Source organism: Protopterus annectens, chromosome 1.part1, assembly GCF_019279795.1.
Source record: "Protopterus annectens isolate FY-2018-M chromosome 1.part1, PAN1.0, whole genome shotgun sequence".
Lineage (NCBI taxonomy): Eukaryota > Metazoa > Chordata > Ceratodontiformes > Protopteridae > Protopterus > Protopterus annectens.
The window spans coordinates 1,523,820,630-1,523,844,629 of NC_056726.1; the positions used below are offsets into that span (position 1 = coordinate 1,523,820,630).

Consider the following 24,000-nt stretch of genomic DNA (forward strand, 5'->3'; position numbering starts at 1 on the left):
CCCTTCTGGTTGGGAAGTGAGTGTATGTGCTTGACTTTCCTGATTGGTCTGTTTGCTATTCAAGGCATCAACCATCTGGAACAAGACTGTGGATCACCAAACAGGCTGTGGCCTGCTGCTCATCTTGGGATCAGTGCTACTGGTTTGTTTCTGGTGTGAGAAGAAGCAAAGAAGCATTGTATTCCAGCAGAGTAAAGCTGCAGTGAGACCACTTGTAGTAGCCAGGCAGTAGCCATTCAGGTGACTCCCCTCTTTTAATCATTCTTGACAAGCTAATGCATTATTTTCAATATTTACTGCTTGATTTGCTTCAGAATATCTGCCTAAATACTTTATCTGTAAATTTTCAGGGTCTACTTATTAGTTTCCCCTCAAGTGTTTGGCAGAGCCCTGTATAGACACAGATACATTGAGTGACATTTTTTCCGTAAAAGCACCATTGGAATTTCACCAATACCTGGTTGCACACAGGACAACTAGTTTGCAGTGACAAGCACTGCCCCCAGAGTTGCAAACCAGATACTCCTGACATTACTTTGTGGTCTCATTACAACTGTCTAATCAATAAAAAGGGTCTGTTGCCATGGATATGAACATTCCCACTGTCTCCATTGCCAGCTTGGTGGATATGGGCATCCTGAGGCAACGTAGACATTTCGTCATTTTATTGACAACCAGTTAATTCTCAAACACACTGTTATGGTACTTGAGAGATGTATTTACATAAATTCACTGGAGGCAAAGCTCTCTCATAAAAGCTCTCCTAATGTCAATAAGGTTGTCAGTAGTACACACACTGCACCCATCACACACAGTTCAAAGCAGACACATAGACCCACATATGCTGAGGCACTTAAATGTAACCTACCTAAACCCCAAAGGCCTCCTAGACAAAGTACACATAACAAACACCATCAGCAGCCCTGAATCACTCTTTCGAAACAACACCTGCATCAATCCATACAGCCACATCTCATGCAGTCTCTGCTTCTAAGCCCATAATGCGAGCCACCACAGAATCCAGTATTCTAGTCACTGGAGACTCCATTGTGAGACACGCTGGTGTCCCTCTCACCAGGCTGAGTAAGGAGAAAGTCATGGTCAGTTGCTTATCAAGGGTCTGGATCCACCACATTATGCACTCACTCAGGTCATTGGACTACAAATACCAGTATGACTCAGTCATAGTCCATGTGGGAGTAAATGATCTGAGATGTACCTTCCTAGACTATATGAAGAGAGACATTGTGGAGCTCTCAGAACTTGTGTCCCAGGCTGGTATGATCCTAGCACTGAGCAGCATTTTACCTTATCCAAGGATGATGCCACAATACAAACAAAAGATGACTGACTTTAATAATTGGCTTAGTTTCTGGTGTCATTCTATTGGGGTGCAATATTTGTTAGCATGGAAGGAGATGGTCAGCAGACTATGCTGCTTTGCCAGGGCACTTCTCCCCTCTAGGCTTTCAAATATTAGCTAAAACAACATCCTTCTCCACAGTGCCTTGTTTAGGCAATGCCAGACTGAAAGTATTTCTGATATAAAAAATCAAAACCAAGAAAATCTAAAAGTGTTACTGCTCACTGCTAGGAGTCTAAACAAAAACCTGCACTCCCTAGAAGGTCTCTTCACCCTAGAGAATGCTGACATCCATGCCGTCACTAAGACATGGTTTAAAGCCATGTAGAGCACACTGACAGTGCAAGGTTATAATGCCTTCCATGCATTTAAACCAGCTACTACACAGACAGGGATTAAAAGAGGAGGTGTTTCAATTTACATCAAAAATAAACAAACCTCAATGCTGGTTAAATAGGACAATGCACTTGAGCTTCTCCATGTTCAAATCACTATAGGAAAAATCCAGTACCACTTCCTTGCAAGTTATACAGCCCCCTCAATTACCCAGGAAATCCATACCATGTATTTAAACGTACTGGAAACACTCACCATTCAACATAATACCATATTCATGGGCAATATTAATAACCCCACTTTTAACTGGGAATCATATATGACACCAAACATACAGCCATAGACATTCCTGGATTTTGTAAACACAAACTCCCTGGACCAGATTATCAGTTCACCAATAAGGGGTGCAACCATACTGGATCTGGTCCTCACTAATATGGGAGAGTGCTGCACACCCCTTGGTGTAATGTCTTCTCTGGTAAGGTTAGACCACAAAATGGTCTCCTATGAAGTAAAAATAAAACCTGGAATATCCAGGAACTATTCTAAGGCTAATTTTCTACCATTACATGATAACCTGGCAAAATTTCAAGCCTCCGTAAACCCTGGTAACACTGCTGCCTATGCAGAACATTCCACAAAAACTTTATACCAGCATTTTAATACCTGCATAGAGACAGTTGTACCCACCATGAAGAAGTACAGAACTATCTCAAAAAGCAAGCCACCCTGGTGGAATCACATCATCAACAGGCTGTATAACAGAAAGAATAAAATCATGGCAAAAATTAGGAGGTGCAGCACCCAGCAGGATAAAAGCACTCTCATTAAACAAAGCAAACAACTCAGAGGGCAAATAAAGTCTACCACAGCCAAGTTTGAGGTAAATTTGGCCTCCCACCACAAGGCTTTCTTTAGCTATGTCACCAACCTCACAGACAATACACAATTATGTGCAAAGCTCATTTGTAAATGGAGCCACCTATACTGAGCCAGACGATATAGCAAACCTTCTGTCTGATAAATTCAGCTCCAACTTTACCCCTCTCTCTGCATCAACCTTCCCTCAGGAAATACCATCAAATATAACTCCATCTGCTATCACTAGGGAATAGGTCCTTAATGCTCTCTCTAAGGCCAAGAACACTGCATCAATGGGCCCAGACAGTATCCCAGGATGCCTCCTAAATAGCATGAAGCACAATCTATCAGGCTGTCTGGAATTGCTGTTTAAGTGTAGCATGCAAAGAGGCTTCAGGCCTCATGAATGGAGAACAGCAACAGTCATCCCTCTGCACAAAGGTGGGCCATCTACAGACCCTGGAAACTACAGCCCATAAGTCTCATTGGTCTTATATGCAAAGCCATGGAAAGAATTATCATGGAGATGATCAATAATGACAATTGAAACCTCCAGACAATAGCTCTCACCCCGTTTGGTTTAATAAAGGGCAGGTCATGCCTACTCAACCTGGTGAATGTATTTGATAAGGTCACCAAAGCAATGTATGAAGGCAGAATGTTTCAGACTGAGTACCTTGACCTGGTCAAGGCATTTGACACAATCCCACATGTGGGCATTGTTGACAAACTTAAGAGATTAGGTACAAACCCGTATGTCATTCGGTGGATAGCTAGCTGGCACATAGTCAGGATCCAGGAAGTTAGAATTGAGGAGTCCACCTCTACAAAGAGGCCTGTCACAATTGGAATCCCTTAGGAATCAGTCCTAATACCACTCCTTTTTGGTATTTACTTCTCTGAAATCAAGGCCAACAACAATGGCCTCTGGCTGACTAAATTTACAGATGATTACAAATTAGGAGCTGTCACTGAACAACCCACCGACACTAATGTTCTCAAGGAGGGGCTGACACAGACAAACAACTGGTGCCAGAGCTATGGACTAAAACAAAATGCCAAGAAATACATAATAGTATCCTTCAGGAAGTCATCCATCCCTGACAACTATCATATTGACAACACACCCCTTAGAGTTGACCCAGTAGTCAGGGACTTGGGGGCACACATAGACAGTAATCTAACCCTCTACAACAGTGAGGAAATCATTCTATATTGTGCAACTTATAAACAAAGATATGGCATCTAGATCCAAGGAAGTCATTGTTCCACTGTATTTGGCATTAATCAGACCTATCAGTTGGTACATTGCCCCCTTTGGTATATACTTAACCAGGCATATACAACAATTGGAACATCCACAGAGGTACCTCACTAAAAGAAAACAAGGCATAAGAAATATGTCCTATGCCGATGTCCTCAAGGTCCTATCTCTGTATTCTGTCTTCTACAGGCTATTAAGGGGAGAGCTATGCCTGACATACAAAGGATTGTCAGGCCCCACTTTGATGGACGTCCTACATATCCAAAAAAAAAAAAAAACAAACAGCACCTGTTCTAAAGACATAAACCTTGCCTGTGATATAAATAGGACCTGCTGGAGAGACAGGTATGTATCCAGAAGCCAACACCTTCACTGGAACAGGCTCCCTATCCATGTGAAGCAGAGGTCCTCCCTAACCCAAATCAAGTGTAAACTGGAAAAATGAATGGGGGGCAGAAAATACATCCCTGGTTTGGCACCTATGTCTCCAATGGACACAGGCAACCTGTAAGTGGTTCATCTCCCAGGCCCATGCTTACACTCATCAAGGGTACCAGAATTATGGGATTCCTGGCTAGGCTTAAAAAGACCCTTTTGGCCATTAGCCTAGTAAACATCTATGAACCTATAAGAAAATATTTGTAGTCTAGCCATTGCAGCTCCCTTTGTTTGTGTGAAGCTACATGAAACACCAGGCTGCTAAGCTATGTCCAGCTAATAGACATTTCCATGATAGCTCCATCTGGTGGCTGGAGGACAGTCCTATAATACATGAATCTTCATCTCTTTGAAAACTAGATTATGACAGATAACGGAACTAATCTCAATGCTGCTTTTATTCCTTCCTGTATATAAAAAGATACCTTCTCTCTCTTCTTTTATACTTCCCATATATCTTGTAATTGTGAACCCTGTTATGTTACCACTTCATTTGTGCATCTCTGAGTTCCAAGCCTAGGTGAACGCCACACTATTTACCATTCTGTTCTGTGCTAAGAGTTTGGCTACATTTTTCAGTAACTTGATATTGTACAAAGGTATTTCTCTGCATTCCATCCTCCCTATCCCACCATACAGACACATATGTGCAGATACACACACACACACACACACACACACACACACACACACACACACGGTGCACACACACACACACACACACACACACACACACACACACACACACACACACACACACACACACACACACACACAATCACACACACACGTTCGTGCACACTGACAGCCACACACACACACACGCACACACACACACACACACACACACACACACACACACACACACACACACACACAATCACACACACACACACACCACACACACACACACGCACACACACACACACACACACACACACACACACACACACACACACAAAACCTTATTCAGACTGCCCTTCCTGCCTGTCCTTTTGTTCTTGTAATTTTCAGTTTCATCTTTATATGTAGAGTGGACTCAGAGTTTCCTTTTTATCAGTTTCTTTCTTTAAGTAGCTAAAAGACTTGAGAGGAAGTCTTATCCTGTATGAACACATTTCCCCATTTGGATGAATGCTGATGATGGTATTACCAGTTAGTGTGTAATGAAGGCAGCATGGAAATCAGTTCTCCATCAGATATTCCCCTAGACAGCAACTAGATTGAAAAATGGTTAGAAGATGCTGTTGTTTGAATAACATGCGGTTTATAACTGGTTTCATGAGACATTGATAGTGGAGAACTGTTAGATGGAGGCTACCTAGATTTCACCTTGGCTCTTGAGTCAGTCCCAGACAGGCAGTTGCTAGGAAGCCTGTAGGTTACATGGATGTGGGACTGAGACTGCAGAACTGGATTGATACATGGCTGGAGGGTGGGGTACCGTAGGTTTTGGTGAAAATTTCATTGTCATGAATAAGAAAATTGAAAAGCAGTGCACCACAAGGGCTGGTCCTAGATCCAATACCCATCACCCATCACAGTGTTTGGCTCAAATATTTGTATGTGAACATTTATTTATTTTATACATTTATTCACCATGTAAACCCACAGAAGTATCCCTTTTTAGGGGCAGCCCAACAGCATGGTGTGTTTAATTTGCTCAGGGTCACACACTAGGTAAAAGGATGTGGTAGGAATCAAACCCTGTACTCTTGACTACAGACTACAAGAAGAGTCTCATTAACAACTCAGACCCTTAATCCCCAGCACTAACAGAAAGACAGCAGCAAATAGAGAAAAGGTTAAACCTCTTTGCTTCTCTTTCTGCAGTGGGTAAACAAGCCTAAGGAAAATCTTGGAAAGAGTACCCCTGTGAGTGGAAGAGTACCCCTGTGGGTGGACAGAAAGAGGCAAATGAGAGTTAATGCAGACAAATAGAAAGCCCTGCACTTAGTCAACAATAACTCTGATGAGACGTATCAGCTGGGAAAGTGGAACTTATAACAACAGAGGAACAAAAGAACCTTCTAGCAAACATCTAGACTAAACTACTAAAACAGAGTGAATATGCTGTGACAGTGGCAAACACAAAACTGCAGCAAATTCTATGAGGGATGAGTTCTATGGGTAAAGAAATAAGGCTTCCAATTTGGATGCCAGATCTGGAGCTCATTTAAGAACAGGTAAATCAAGCTACTTGAGAGAGTCCAGTGAAAGGCCACCAGAAGGATAAGTGGATGAAGGTGAAAGGATATAACCAGAGGCTAGAGATATTAGGACTCAAAGGTTCACGGGTGAATACAAGGTTAACTGCTCTGAATAGCCAATTTAAGCCTGGCTGTGTTATTCTAATTAGATTTTAATAATACTCTTACCCTCTTACCATCATTTTTATTGCTGTACTTCTAATTTGTTAATGAATGTTTCTGGGGTTGTACTACTGGGGATTGAAAGGGGACCCTGCAACAGGATAGTGCATTTAGGCCCTGCCTCTGACCATTAGTAGCACAGGGGGCAGTCCTGGTATAAACTTAACTTTTTTCCATCCATTGATCTAATTTGTATTTGAATAGGAACAAGGATGCAGACCTCTCAACTGTCCCTACTTTGGAGGAATATTGCTATTTTCAGGCTTGATTTACCACTTTAGACAATTTTCTGAATCCCCCTAATCACATTTGGCCAGGCTTTTGTTGAACTTCCCCCTTCTGTTTTTGATACCATGGGATATTTTATATCCACATGAGCTACTACCAACTCAAGCAGAAGGGACATAAACATATTCTTGTAACGAAGCTGAGTTTGAAATATATAGTTGTCAGTATTCTATCTTTAATTAATAGGCTTTACCATGTGATGTAACCTGGGAAATATTGAGCAGTCATATTCCATTTGTGCTCACATGTTCCACCATCCCCTCACAAATGTATATAGCATGCACTTTCTTTTGCATTCTGTATATTTTGTGACGTTATATGCTGTATGCATTTTCTAGTACTGCATGCAGTGCCTGAATGTTTTCTGTGTTGCATTACTTTTAAAAAAAACATTCATTTTCCATATGTCCCTCATTGTAGATGGTGGCTACTTGTTTTATATGTTCCCTCTCACTGCTTGGTATCTGCAGGTTCCATGATTCCTTCTCTAGACATGATGTCTTATGTGGTCTGTATGTTCCCTCACTGAGTACAATATCCATAGGTGCCATATGTTCTCTCACTGTGTACAATATCCATAGGTGCCACGTGTTCTCTCACTATGCACAATATCTATAGGTGTGATATGTTCTCTCACTGTGTACAATATCCATAGGTGCCATATTTTCCCTCACTGAGTACAATATCCATAGGTGCCATATGTTCCCTCACTGTGTACAATATCCACAGGTGCCATATGTTCTCTCACTATACAAGCTGTTTGCTTCTTCTATATGTTTGCTTAATTGCAGTTGTTTTGTACATGTTCAGTATATTCCTGCATCTGTCATTGAAAGCTGCATGCTGTCTATTTCTGCACTGACTTCCTTGAATGAAACAGAAAATTCTAGCATATCACCAAACCACATCAGATGATCAAAATCTATTTTGGTGAATGCTATTTCCCCTTATAGAAGCAAAATGACATTTAGCAAGTTAGACTATGCCACCTCTCCACATATTCACACACATACACAGGGACAGTATAATCACCATTACCATTGCTTGTTGAGAGAAGATGGAAAATGTGATTTTGTAATGATTTTCAAGTTTCAGGCCGATATTATTAATATTACAGGTCACTACACATAGAACCTTCACTACTGCCTACTTGACTGACCTTCACATGACTCCACACACTATGCTTCAACTCTCCATCACTGCATCAGGAATATATTCTAAGCCTTAATTACATTTTTCTCCAGATTGCCTTGCTGCTTTCCAAGGCTGTCTTCCTTTCCTAGGTGGCTTGTTACGGAATAAAGACTTATTTTCCTTGAGTTCCGGCACAGGTTTGAAAAGGTTTTTCTGAAAGTTGGTGGAGCATGTTGTGGCTGAAAAAAATCATTGGAACAGATGCAATCAAATAAATATAATAAATAAGGTCTTATGAAAGATATCCATGAACATCTAAGGTGTAAACAAGCAGGCCTTCTTCATAGCATCACGTTTATAAATTATTACTAAGTGATAATCTGAAGTGGAGATAACAGTTAAGTAAAGTTAATTCATTCTATGGAATAACAAGCCATGTAAATCTCTTTGGCTTCCATCTCTTGTTCTCACAGATACCTTTGGCTATAGCATCATAGTTGTGTAATCCTTAGGACTACCATGGGCAAACAGATGTTTTTAGCTGTAATTGGAACTGCCAAGAAATACCTGGATTTTGTGGCTGGTAAAAAGTAGTTTATAATCCAGTAAAGCTTGATCAGTAAAAATACTTACCTAAGTAAGAAGACATGGGAGTGTTTATCGACTTACTTTTGGTTATCTGTGTTGACCCCAGTAGGCCTACAACCTTTAGTAGTCTGGTTATAAAAGTACAGACTGTGAAACTTTGGTAATGACACAAGGGAAATCTTGCCTGCTGATCTCCTGCGAAGTGCCACAGGATCTTCAATCTGCACCCAACCTGGCACCTAAATAGCCAGGTGAGACCACATGTTAACATTTGATCTTAAAGATGGCATCTCAGGAGTAAAGCAGACTCCCACCATGAGGCACAGAAATGTCAACACTGGAACATAAACTGAAGCACCTGGGTTTACAGTATAGACAGTGCAGATACAAGGAAGTAATACTGATTGTCTTTTTTTTTGTCAGTTTATTGACTTCTCACTGGCCAGCATATTTATTTTAATCAACATTTAATCTGTTTTAATATACTGATTTCAAGCAAAATAGCAAACGTTTAATATTCCTTTACCAGGACCACTTCCTCACAATTACATATGCATTATTTCAGATTTCTGTTATTGTTTTTGGTTATAGATTGAAACTATGACTCCCACATTGACCTGTTTGACAGTAAATGTAGATTTGTTAGGCTGTGCGTAGAACATTGGTGACACTGTGCTTCCTTCATATTTCCAGGGTGAACCTGGTGAGTGTAGCTGTGGATCAGGAGTTGGGTCAAGTTCAGTACCAGGAACCGGATCAGGACCACGCGAACCTAACTATTCTGGCATGCCGGTAAGCAGAAGACCAGAAAATACATCATGTGCACTGCTCAGCTCTCTAAAATGCTAAGCCTTAAATAGTGTAAGAATGACATTTCTGACTCCAGGATACTAGGACTGCAGTTGTTAATAACTTGTTTAATTTAACTACTTACTAATGAGGTGAATGAATTGATACTTGGACACTTTTCAGCCATGGTCCAGGCCACAAGGAAAACCGTTGATTTATGTTTGGACACTTTAAATTAAACAGTCGTGTTACATTTTGGGCCGTACGATAGACACATTTCAGACATATACACAACAGGCATTCCTTGTAATGTACAAGCTTGTAAATTGTAGACTATGAATTTTACTGGAGGTTCCTAGGTTGGTTCTAGAACTTTTTGTGGATCATTTTATTAGGCTTAATTAATCATGCAGAGCTGTGAAGAGAGTTTATTGAAATAAAGCTGTTTGACTGTATATGTTTAGCAGTTCTGTTACATGGAAGAAAACTTGCTGCTTTTAAAAGTTTTATGTAGACTTCAGACTCTGACAACATCAGGAAATATGAAATAATATTAAAACCTTCATTCTCCCTGGGGTTGTGCAACTTTGGAGTTGATTGGTGATTTGCTGACATTGACTAATGCTGATGTTACACCTTGACCCCAAGAAAAAAGGGAAAACAGGTTTTGTTGAAATACATATATGTATTTACACAGTGACATATGGGTCCACCTCTAAATTTCGAAATCCCATAATCCCGACTTTCAATATCTCAAACACATAATGTTGAGATTGTGGAATCTCAAAATTATAAAAATAAAACAAAAAAAAACATATTTTTCCAGGGGGGCAAACCCTCCTGCACCACCACACCCCCTCCAACTTAAATATACTAACTGCGAGATCGCACTAGAGTGAAGAGAATGGTAACGTTCCCGTTCCGCACTCTATAGCGATCGACATTATTGTTCTCATCACTGTACAGTGATCTCAGAGTTAGTATATTTAGGTTGCAGGGGATATGGGGAGGCTTGCCCCCCTGCAAAAACATGGTTTTGGATGTTGTCATTTTTTTTTGTATTTATAATTTCAAGATTCCACAATCTTGACATTATGGTTCAAGATATTGAAAGTCGAGATTGTGGGATTTCGAAATTTAGAAGTGGACCCATATTTCTCTCTCTTTATATATATATATATATATATATATATATATATGAGTGCATGCGCATGTGTGTGTGTGTGTGTGTGTGTGTACGTGTGTGTGCATGTGTGTGCGCGTGTGTGTGTGTGTGTGTGTGTGTGTGTGTGTGTGTGTGTGTGTGTGTGTGTGTGTGTGCATATGTGTTCGTGCGTGTGTGTGTGTGTGTGTGTGTGTGTGTGTGTGTGTGTGTGTGTGTGTGTGTGTGCGCATGTGCACGTGTGCGTGTGTTTGTGCATGTGTTTGTCTGTGTCTGGGTGTGTGTGTCTGTGTGTGTGTGTGTGTGTGTGTGTGTGTGTGTGTGTGTGTGTGTGTGTGTGTGTGTGTGTCTGTGTTTATTACATATGAGATTGCAGATATGGTGTTTTAGTTGTCACGTGATTTAAAAGTTGTATTTAGTGGTTGATTAAACCTACTAGACAATATTAGCTGTAATAAGATATACTCGACCTGTTACACTATAATACTGCGAAAAATATTATATCAGAGTTGCATTTAGTGGCACATTATCTAAAATAAAGCCTTATTGTCTTCAGTGCACCACTAATGGTTTAAAGTAAAAATGTCATGTAGCTGAACTGATATGTCCTTAAGGTCTCATTTGCATATATCCCTTGGGCCTCCACTACAGGAGGCTTAAGGCATTACACAGTGAAGACTCTAGCTTTGCTGGTATTTCTTAATTCACAGCAGGGGATATGAACAGAAATTGTAAAGTTTACCGATTGTACTTATAAATCTAGAAACAATCTCTCTTGGCAGTATAGACTGACATTTATTAGGTTAATTCTCAAGTTCATAAGTTCTTACTCGGCATGTAGTCCAGAAGACCATTAAAGAGCCCAAACATCATGGGCCACTTCCCTACGTTTTGAATAAGCTGCAGATATAATTCCGTTAATAGATCTCCTTATTCTATCCAGTGTAAGAACTGCATTATATTTAACCAACGCATTCTCCGTCACTCTCATTTTTTCATGCTGCCACACTACAGAAAATGTATTTTGAGTCACCACAACCCTTTCCTTACAAATGTTTTCTCATAGCACCTGCAGTTTTCTTCTGTTTGTTAGCAGAATCTGTCACACAGTGACCAAACTTTAAGTTCTCTCTTAAATCATGCAAAATATTTACTTCTATCATGTTAAAGATAGTTTTGTGTTACAGGCTCACCATATGTACTTGGGCGAGCCTTTAACGGATTTGTTTGTATTGATCTGGTTGATAAAGCTGACTACTTTCTTATCATTGGCCCTTTCTCATAGAGAAAACTATAAACAACAAAGATATTTTTGAAAAGTTTAAAAAAGAAATATAGATATTGGAAAGTAAGAGAGATTTGATATGGTGCAATATTTATGCAAAGTCAAAAGCCAAATTAATCAATACAAAAAGGCAGCCCCAAATATATTTATTTATTTTTTTATTTATTTAACATTTGTTTACTGAAAAAAGTCTGACTTGGAACAAAGCCAATTTTCAGTGGAGGCCCAGGGAAAAACTCTTTAGGTGCATGTTTCTGTAACGTAACGTAAAAAGGTGGAGGTGTCTATATTCACCAAGGATATTCACACCTCCAGGCTATTTGCCCAACACAATGCATCTGAAATTCTCCAGGTGCAACTAACACTAGGTAAGGCTACAATCCAAATTGTAGCTTGCTACAGATCCCCCACCATGCCCCAAGATTCTCACTACACCTTTCTAAACATACTGGAAAATATTAAAATACAACCAAACACCCTAATACTGGGTGATTTCAACTACCCTGCCATTAACTGGGAAAACTACTCGGGTACCAACACCTTTTCCCAACGGTTCTTGGAATTCATAAATTCCAATGCCCTGGATCAACTAATCCATTGTCCCACAAGGATCTCCAATATCCCAGACTTGGTCATTACCAGCATGGGAGACAGATGCTCCGCACCAGTGGTCATCCCCTCATTGGTCAGGTCTGACCATAAGCTAATCACGCTTGACATCCACATCCCACCCCCACCCCCCAGTAAGGAAACCTCTGTAAAAAACTTCTCCAAAGCCAACGTCATGCTACTCAAGTCAGAAGTGACAAACTTCATGACACCCATGCAGATAGGAGCTGAAAGTTCGACTGCTGAATTCTATACTAAGGCACTATACGAGCACATCCACTCATGCATAAATCATGCCATCCCAAATAGAATCAATATGCTCTCTTCCAAAAAAAAAAAGAAAGCCAATCTGGTGGTCCCCTGCTATAAACAAACTATACAACAAAAGGAAGAAACTGTTGCAGAAAAGAGGAAAATCCCAGGATGCAAAAATCTCCCTTACCAGCCTCAGTAAGAAGCTGAGATCCCTCATAAAATCCTCCAAAGCTAGTTACGAAAATAACATTGCCAAAGATTCTAAAGACAACCACAAGGCATTCTATAACTATGTCAAGAATCTAAATGGCAATGCTCAGATCTGCTCTGAGCTACAACAGAATGGCATTAAAAATACTGATCCCAAGGATATTGCCAGTATCCTAGCAGATCAATTTAGTGCCAACTTCACCCCCCTTTCACCCCCTAAAGGGCCCATCTCAATACCAAAAGATTGCCAAATTCTAGTAATCATGGTCACACAGGTAGAAACTGCACTCTCCAAAGCTAAGAATACAGCATCCATGGGACCAGATGACATCCCAGGCTGTGTACTACATGAACTACAAAATTAACTGGCACCTCACCTAAGTGTCATGTTTAATCATAGCCTTACCTCAGGCTTCATGCCCACTGAGTGGTGCACAGCTACAGTTATCCCGCTCCACAAAGGGGGATCCACCTTTGATCCCAGGAACTACCATCCCATCAGTCTGATGAGCCTGATCTGCAAGGGCATGGAATGCATTATCATGGAACTTATAAACAAAGACATTGGCAACCTTCAAACAATGGACCCCACCCAGTTTGGGTTCGTGAAGGGGTGATTGTGTCTCCTGAACCTGATTGACTTCTTCAAATCAGTTTCCAGAGCTGTGGACGAGGGTAAGGAGGTCCACACAGCCTATCTGGACCTCGCCAAGGCCTTTGACACCATCCCCCACTCTGGAATCATAGATAAACTTACTAAACTGGGCATAAATCTCTACGTCACTCGATGGGTTTCCAACTGGCTTACTGACAGACCCCAGACTGTAAAAGTAGCTGACTCCAAATCCAGCTCCAGACAAGTGGCAAGTGGAGTACCTCAGGGTTCAGTCCTGGGACCGCTCTTGTTTGGCATCTACTTCTCTGAAGTACAGGCCAACACTAAGGGACTCTGGCTAACAAAGTTCACAGATGACTGCAAACTGGGAGCCATTATTGAATCCCCAAAAGATGTGGATATTCTACAAAAGGGCCTTACAGAAACAGATGCTTGGTGCCAGAGCCATGCACTCAAGCTTAATGCCAAGAAACGTATAGTTATCCCCTTTGGGAAAAAACATGTACCCATAAATTACCATATAGGTGGCAGTACATTAAACACCAAAAGTATGATGAGAGACTTAGGGACACAGGTGGACAGTGGTCTCACCTTCGATAACCAAATTGCCACAACAGTCAGGAAATCCTTCTATGTGGCACACCTCATCACTAAGGGCTTTTCATCCAGAAAAAAGGAGGTCATTGTCCCACTGTACTCATCCCTCATTAAACTCATTATAGAGTACAACGCCCCATTTGGTATGTGCCTCACAAGACATCTGCAACAGCTGGAAAGGCCACAGAAATACCTCACTAAAAGAATCACAGGCCTAAAGCAGATGCCGTATGCTGACCGTCTAAAAAAATTCCAGCTATACTCTGTGGCATACCATCTACTCAGAGGTGATCTCTGCTTAACATACAAGGCCATGTCAAACCCTGCGCTATTGGACATGCTCCACTTAAAGAAATCCCAATCTCTCAGAGCCACATGCTACAGGGATCTAAACCTTGTCATCACAATGAACAAAACATGCTGGAGGGATAGGTTCCTGACCCAGAGACTCCCCAGACTCTGGAATAGACTCCCCATACATGTCAAGTAGAGCGCCTTCTTGGCCCTCCTCAAAAGGAACCTTGGCAATTGGATGGGATATAGGAAATTCACCTCAGGGATCACATCAGTCACCCTGCTAGACAGGGGTCCAGGAAGTAAATATTGTGGGAAGAAATATCCAGGGAATTGTTATGGCTAGGCTTGCATGGGCCCTAGGGCCAATAGCCTAGTAACAACCTATGAAACTATGAATGTGGGAGGAAACCCACAAGAACACAGGGAGGATATACAGACTACATACAGAAGGCACTCCAGCTGAGAATCAATCCAGAGAACCTCTTGCTGTGAAGCAACAATGCTAGTACTGCACCACCTCTGCACCATCCATATTCGAAGAGAAATACAGACAGGCAAAGGCATCTAGATATGGAAAATTTTAGAATAAAAAAATAATATCACAAAGAGGGAATGTAGAAAAGAAGATTAATAAAATAGAAGTTAAAAAAATAGAAGCTGAAGTTATGGAGTGCTTGTGAAGTGAAGGATTTGGTGTAGAAGGTCTAACACAGGTTACATCACAGCATGATGGAACGGATCCCCAAAGTAAGGAGAAACAGGAAGATCAGGAGACATCTGAAGAAAAAATATGGACATAGGAAAGGAAAAGATATTTAATATGGTGTAATATTTATGTAAAGGAGAAAGCAAAACTAACTAATACAAAAAGAGCAGCACCAAAGATATTTGAAGAGAACTACAGGCAAAGGAATCCGGACATGAAACACTTTACAATACAAAAAATAAGAAAACAAAGAGGAAAAGTAGAAAAGGAGATCAGTAATGGAGAAGTCAAAGAAATAGAAACTGAGGTTATGGAGTTACCTGCAAAGTGAAGGATTCAGTGTAGAAAATCTGTCTTTATATAGAATGAAAGGTTTTTCTATTGTATTAGCACTGAGGAAGGGCTTTCACCTGACTGATTTGCAGTAAGTTCTATTTCTGGGCATTCTTGAAGTTGATTTTATGTTTTGTGTTACATTACGTTCCTTCTAACTCTTGGTTTACCACTGCATTAACTTCTGGTGTATATGTAGAAAATCTAATTCAGAAAGCACCACAGCAGGATAGATCAACATATATCCAAATTAAAGAGAAACTAGTGGAACAGGAAGCGATTGGTCAGGTGCCATATCAAGATATTTTGGAGCCTTCCACAGGAAACCAGTATAAACATTCACTTGAAGCTAGACAGCAAGGAAAGGAACAGGAAACTGTGGAAACTCTGACGCAGTCAGTGATGAGGAGTGATTGGCCAGTGAGTTCCCACATGACAGAGCAACGGATGACACAGGATGAAATTGAAGGGAATGTGCCACAGGAAGACGTTATTGAACTTTCTATAGAATGCCCGCAGGAAATGGAAAACAAAAAAAAGGTGCTGTCAGTTTAGAAGAAAACGTACTAAGGGAAGGGTTGCTTGAGTTAATAGAGAAAGATAGACATATTAAGATCAATGAAAGAAACAGATTGCAGAAGGTTAATAAAACCCAAAATTTAGAAGTTTGATAAAACAAATGAACAGGGTAATTAGGACTGTCCATAGAGATCCATGTGATGTAATAGAAGTAAACAGGATATATTACTGTGCAGCTAAATTAATAACAGATAAAATTACCACAAGAACACAGGGCAGTGAGGGAAAAGAAGGGAGGAAATCGAATACCATCATGGGAGTATCGAATAGAAAAAACTATAAAGCAATTAAGACAAGAAGTGTCACTGTTAAAAGAGTATAGAAGAGGGAACAGATCAACAAAAATACTTAGAATAACAGATGTGATAAAAGCAATGCGCTGTATTATAACAGATCAGGATTTATCATGCACTATCACAAATAATAAATTAAAAATTTCAGCACAGGTAGAAAAAACTTAGAAGATACACAGATAAATTTAAAGGAAAAGTACAAAATAAGTAATTTATTGATGGCCCCAAAAAAGTTTTATAGAGAATTGGGAAACAAGATAAAAGAAATTGAAAGATCAGCAAAAAAAAGCCTGTGGAACATAAAAATAAAGATGCTAAATGGATAGAAGAAGTAAAAGAAAGAATAAGAAGTTTAAAGGTACAGTATATGAAATGGGATGAAATAACATCCAGAGAGATTGAAACAAAGTTAAGAAAATCCTCTAATTGGAAACCCCAGGTTTAGATGCAGTACCTAATTTCTGGTTAAAAGTATTAACATCTTTGCACTAAGATTTAGCCATGAGTAAGAACTATCTATGTGCGCACCTGCACAGACACCAACCTGGCTAACAACAGGAAAAACAATGCTCCTACTTAAAAGTGAACCTGCAAGCTACCCTAAAAATTATAGACCAATAACTTGCCTTCCGACAATGTATAAACTATACACTGGAATTGATGCCAACAGACTTTATAGTCATTTAGAAGAAAACTGAATTATGGCAGTAGAACAAAAGGGCAATAAAAGAAAAACATACGGAACAAGGGATATTTTTTTGTTAAATAAAGACATAGTGGAGAACTGTGAAAAGGGGAAGAATCTAAGTATGGCATTGGCTGACTAAAAATCATTTGATCAGTATCCCATATTCATGGATGACATAGTGCTTAAAATGTATAAGATATACCCTACACTGATAAATTACATCACAGCAACCATGAAACAGTGGCAAACCACTTGGCAGTTAAGCCATGATAAAGGACAAATTATTATTCCAGAGATAAAAATCCAAAGGGGGCTATTCCAGGGTGACTCTCTTGTCACCATTGCTTATTTACCTTGCCCTTAAGCTATTAAGATGTCTGCTGAACAGATTAGGACTTTGGTATAATTTGGCTCCCAGAAAGCAACAAAGTGTAAAGACTTCTCATCTTCTGTCGATAATTTAAACTGGATAGCTCATCAGATGAGGACCTGAAAGCAGAACTGCAAGTAGTTACAACTTTTTTAAATGATATAAGAATGTCATTTGGTCTAGATAAATGTGCAAAACAACCGTTAAAACAGGAAAATGCAGCACTAAGAAAACATCAGTTTGGGACAAGAATGTGATATAAAAGTACTTGAGCAAGGAGTGTATAAATATTTGGGAATAGATGTGTGATCAACAATAAAACATGAACAAATGTGAATAAAACTTAGGAATATTTTAGAAGACTGAAATGAATCCTGAAAACGGTGTTGACATCTAGGAACAAAATTCAAACTATAAACCAGTTTTCTCTTAGTTCATAGATTCATACTAGGCTATCTGCCCTAGGGCATTTACAAGCCCAGCCATAGTGTGTTTGGATTTCGCCACCCATTTTAAATGAATTTTGCTATGCCCTTTTTCGAGGTTAGTATACTGTGCCTCTGTCTAACAGTGACACAGAAGTGATATCCGGAGTAAATCTACAATCTCCCATCCACTCATCAAGATTCCTCTTGAAGAGAGTCAATGAGGGACTCTGCCTAACCTGGACTGGGATTTTATTCCAGAGTGAAGGGAGCCTCTGGGTAATGAATCTGTCCCTCCAGCATGTCCTGTTTATTTCAGTGCTGATGGTTCAAGTCTGTCAAGCACGTAGCTCGATGGGATTTGGATTTTCTGAGGTGCAGCATGTCCATTAATTCCGGGTTGGACATGGCTTTATACATCAGGCACAGATTGCCTCTGAGCAGGCGGTATGCCACTGAGTAGAGTTGGAGTTTCTTTAACCGGGCAGCATATGGCATCTGTTTGAGCCCTTTGATCCTCTTGGTGAGGTAATTTTGGGGTCTTTCCAGTTTCTGCAGGTGTCTGGTAAGGTACATCCCAAAAGGGGCATTGTACTCAATTATGGGCCTGATGAGGGATGAGTAAAGAGGCACGATGACCTCCCTTGATCTAGATGTGAATCCCTTCATGATTAGGTGGGCTATATAAAATGTTTTCTAACCACTTTGGCCACGTGGTTGTCAAATGAGAGATTGCTATCAACTTGGGTCCCCAGGTCCCTAATTACTTCTTCTGTACTTAATGGATTACCATCTATGTGGTAATTTGTGGGCACTTTGTTTTGCCAAAGGGATGACTATACACTTTTGGCATTTAGCTTGAGGCCATGGCTCTGGCACCAGTTGTCTGTTTCTATGAGGCCCTTTGTAGGATGCTTGTGCTGGCTGGAGAGTCGATTATGGCCAGTTTGCAGTCATCTGCGAACTCGGTCAGCCACAGTCCTTCCGTGTTGGCCTGTACCTCCGAGAAATATATACTGAACAAGAGAGGTCCCAGGACTGAGCCTTGTGGGATGCCACTTGTAACTGGTTTGGAGTCTGACATGGCTCCAGCAATTCTAACCATGTGGGTTCTGTCCTTGAGCCAGTTTGCAACCCATCTAGTGACATAGGGGTTTATATTTAAGCTGGTGAGCTTATCTATAATGCCCAAGTGGGGTATTGTATCGAAGGCTTTTGCGAGGTCCAGGTAGGCTGTGTAGACCACCTTCCCCTCATCAATCGTCTTGGTGACTGTTTCAATGAAATCGAGCAGGTTTAAGAGGCAGGATCTGCCCTTAACAAAGCTGAACTGGGTAGGATCCAGTGTCTGTAGGTCCCCAATATCTTTATTTATGAGGTCCATGATGATCCTTTCCATAGCTTTGCAGACCAAGCTAGTCAGGCTTATGGGGCGATAGTTTCCAGGATCCGTTGAGGCACCACCTTTGTGGAGAGGGACCACTGTTGCTGTACGCCACTCTTTGGGTACATATCCTGTAGTAAGGCTGAGATTGAACAGTAGTTTTATGTTTGGGTTTAGTTCTTCTTGGAGTTCATGTAGGATGCAGCCCGGGACACCGTCTGGTCCCATTGATGCTGTGTTTTTTGCTTTGGAGAGGGCGGTTCTTACCTGAGCATCTGAGATGTCAGGGGGGCAGCACTCTGCTGGAATAGATATTTGCCCTTCCTGTCCTAACTTATAGTTTTGGAGTGATTGACTGACCCCAAAAGGTGTTGGATAGATTAGAAAGGAAAACAAGAAGGAGCTTGATGCTCACATAATGTTAGAGTTGCACGTTGTAATTTAATAGTCCAATAAGCAAGTAATTTGTTCTCTTGTAGGATCAGAGCTCCTGAATGATCCTGACTGGTATCTGCTTGCAACACAGTCGGTTTATTCATGTCATATTAGTTTGATGCGGATGCATCTCCAACACGTTTCATGTGCATTTCAAAACATTTATCTTGGTCATAGCTCAATTAATAGGTTGCATGTTTGTCTAGTAGAATACTAAGACACTTACATTTCTCAAACATATTAGCTACAACTTTGACAGATACCTGTCCCATGCTTATCACAGTCTTCTTCTGTCGAATCCATTACTGACAGAACATCATTTATATTTACAAGACATTCAAAGCCTTCAGACATCCATGTGCTAATATTTTGGAATGCATCTGGTACTGATGAAATATCAAAACAAATTCTAAGGAATCAAAATCTTTCTAACTGCGTATTAATTTTAATTAAATGCGCTCTTGTTTTACCTAGCTTTATCTGCAGAAACCATGATTTGTACGTAATACTGAAGAAAAAAAATAGTATTTGTCCTTGTCAGATTACTTTAATTATAATCAGTTGTCTATTTATTTTCTCCCAGTAAGATCTAATTTTGTGCCTTGGCCTAGCATAGCATACAGCTGCTGTACATATCAAAATAGTCATATATTATGCATGCTTTATTCCTAAACGATGTTTAAACTGAATTATTTTTTATCACCCAGTTACTCCACATAGCGAAGGTACGTTACTATATGATACCGTTTATTTCTTAGTCAGTCTTAAATTGCTCTGATATTTACTCATATATATTTCTCTGATGTCATTATTGCTTAGTGTTTAGATCTTTACTCTCTGGGCCCCAGTTGAAATTGGGCAACAACCCAGTCAGACTTTTCCAGTAAACAAATATAAAATAAAATAAAATAAATGAATCTCTTCAGATCTTGTGGTTCCTTCTCTTCACACAAGTGACCATGCTATTCACTAATTCATTTGGTTCTGAATGGTTCTTAATGACACTTTATTACATGTTTTACTTCACTCATGGTACGGGTACTTCCTGACAGCATAAATCACAAATATAAAATTAGGTTTCATTTGTATGTCATATTCTCCTGGCTACCTTCCCAAGCCTGTAAATAAATCAGCATAGCAGTGCAGGATATGATTATCATGACTCTGCACAGTATCTGAGATGCCTCGGTAGCTCTATGACCGGTCACCTGCAGTACTAGGTTTAACATCCTGTTTCAACCATGTCAAGCCCACACGGAATATTAGGAGAATTTATTTCAAGGGCTTCAATTAGAAAAACAATGCCATGCATATTATTTTTATACATACTTGAGAACATTTTGATCTGATTTTACCATCATGGTGCCAGAATAGTGTGCCAATATGTACACAGCTCTCTGTGTGTTTTCTAGGTCCAGTGTTTATTTGTGTATGCATGTATGTATGTATGTATGTATGTATGTATGTAAGTATGCATGCATGTATTTATTTGCTTCTGTCTGTTAACCATATGGCTGGGCTGGTCCAGGAACCCTTTTTAGTCATGACCCAAAACACAATGGTAATAGCAGTACAAAATTCGCCCCAACATAGCATGTTATACTGATGATAGGTGCAGTAAATACTATTAGGTGCATAACAAAAGAAATCACAAAAACATTTATCCAACATTTAGTATAATATACTAACCTTTCAGCATGCCACATGTATTTAACCATAGTAGAGAAAAATATGCATCAGTTTAAAAATTAAAACCTGCAATTAAAATATAAAAAAAAGATTTCAAGAATGAAGCAGATATGGTGTAAATTAGGAATATTCAAAGTAATTAAGCTAGTTAGTAAACATGCAGTCTAAATAGTTAAAATACAGCAAAGTTGTTAAGAGCATAAAAGGAAGTATACAATAGATATAAAAAAATAAATGCTTACAAAATGAGACTTTACAGCTTGTCATTTAAAAACAGTATGACCCGTGGGGTAATACGTTTAATTGTTATTCGGAAGATTCTTGCAAAACACTTAGTGTTAAAGTATATGAAACATTTGCAGTTGTGATGTAGCCAGCTGTTGCATGATGCAGGCACTGTTTTGGAAAAAGCGTTTTCTATAGTGGCCAAAATAAATGGAGGTTTCATTAGCTGAGTTTCTGAATCATCGTGCAAGGAATAGTTGGTGGATTTAAAGAAAAGCTTGTTTTAAGCATGTCTTACTTTAAAGGACTCTTCATGCAAAATGTTACACTCTGTATCTTTACCTAATTTAAATTTCACATTTTCTTCATTAATTCTCACTAGTTTTACCTCACAGTATGACTTGCAATCCTTGCCTAAGTTCTTCAGCTGCATCAGAAACATTTTCATTTTCAGACTGTCAACTGCGTTCTCTTTGGCCAAGGTATCATGGAACCCCCCCAACTCTTTTCAGTAGGTGCCGTGGGATCCTTTTGTATCTACCTGAGCTACCACCAGCTCAGTCGGATAGGACCTGGGTTTAACATGTTATTTCTAACACAGTTTCTGCAGAATTGATCAAAATGAAGAAGTTGCTTCCTTTCAAGCTCATAATTCAATCTACTACAAGCAAAATGAATTAAAACTCTACAAGTGTTCTTTTTTCTGGGCTGGATTTGGAATGAGTATAAGGTTCTATCTGTCTCATATCTATTACTGTCTTACTGCATCCTGAATTTAATTTTCATTTTTGCCTTATTTATACTGCATGCCAACACTTCCTTATAGGTTCATAGGTTCATAGGTTCATACTAGGCTATCTGCCCTAGGGCATTTATAAGCCTAGCCAGAGTGTGTTTGGCTTCCGCCACCCATTTTAAATTGATTCTGCTATGCCCTTTTTTGAGGTTAGTATACTGTGCCTCTGTCTAACAGTGACACAGAAGTGATACCTGGGGTAAACCTACGATCTCCCATCCACTCATCAAGATTCCTCTTGAAGAGAGTCAATGAGGGACTCTGCCTAACCTGGACTGGGATTTTATTCCAGAGTGAAGGGAGCCTCTGGGTTATGAATCTGTCCCTCCAGCATGTCCTATTTATTTCAGTGCTGAGGTTCAAATCTCTCAAGCGTGTACCTCAATGGGATTTGGATTTTCTGAGGTGCAGCATGTCCATTAATTCCGGGTTGGACATGGTTTTATATGTCAGGCACAGATCGCCTCTGAGCAGGTGGTATGCCACTGAGTAGAGCTGGAGTTTCTTTAACCGGGCAGCTTATGGCATCTGTTTGAGCCCTTTGATCCTCTTGGTGAGGTACTTTTGGGGTCTTTCCAGTTGCTGCAGGTGTCTGGTAAGGTATTTCCCAAAAGGGGCATTGTACTCAATTATGGGCCTGATGAGGGATGAGTAAAGAGGCACAATGACCTCCCCTAATCTAGATGTGAATCCCTTCATGATTAGGTGGGCTATATAAAATGTTTTTCTAACCACTTTGGCCACGTGGTTGTCAGATGAGAGATTGCTATCAACTTGGGTCCCCAGGTCCCTAATTACTTCTTCTGTACTTAATGGATTACCACCTATGTGGTAATTTGTGGGCACTTTGTTTTGTCAAAGGGATGACTATACCATTTTGGCATTTAGCTTGAGGCCATGGCTCTGGCACCAGTTGTCTGTTTCTATAAGGCCCTTTTGGAGGATGCTTGTGTCAGCTGGAGAGTCGATTATGGTGCCCAGTTTGCAGTCGTCTGCGAACTTGGTCAGCCACAGTCCTTCCATGTTGGTTTGTACCTCTGAGAAATATATACCAAACAAGAGAGGTCCCAGGACTGAGCCTTGTGGGATGCCACTTGCAACTGGTTTGGAGTGTGACATGGCTCCAGCAATTCTAACCATGTGGGTTCTGTTCTTCAGCCAGTTTGCAACCCATCTAGTGACATAGGGATTTATATTTAAGCTGGTGAGCTTATCTACAATGCCCAAGTGGGGTATTGTATCAAAGGCTTTTGCGAGGTCCACGTAGGCTGTGTGGACCACCTTCCCTTCGTCAATGGCCTTGGTGACTGTTTCAAAGAAATCGACCAGGTTTAAGAGGCAAGATCTGCCCTTAACAAAGCCGAACTGGGTAGGATCCATTGTCTGTAGGTCCCCAATATCTTTATTTATGAGGTCCTTGATGATCCTTTCCATAGCTTTGCAGACCAAGCTAGTCAGGCTTATGGGGCGATAGTTTCCAGGATCCGTTGAGGCACCACCTTTGTGGAGAGGGACCACTGTTGCTGTACGCCACTCTTTGGGTACATATCCTGTAGTTAGGCTGAGATTGGTTAATTCTCTTTTAGTACATGCTAATTACATGCTAATTTATG

The 24,000-nt window shown here is 40.2% G+C and overlaps 1 protein-coding gene across 5 annotated transcripts in view; it reads left to right on the forward strand.

Moving 5' to 3' along the window:
- The window catches only part of COL16A1 (collagen type XVI alpha 1 chain), a 3,146,845-nt gene that overhangs the window by 2,316,163 nt on the left and 806,682 nt on the right, over positions 1-24,000 (forward strand). For all 5 annotated transcript variants that reach the window (XM_044082765.1, XM_044082783.1, XM_044082773.1 and 2 more), the window contains exon 42: positions 9,338-9,436. In XM_044082765.1, the coding sequence (XP_043938700.1) occupies positions 9,338-9,436 (99 nt within the window). The remainder of the gene's footprint in view (positions 1-9,337; positions 9,437-24,000) is intronic.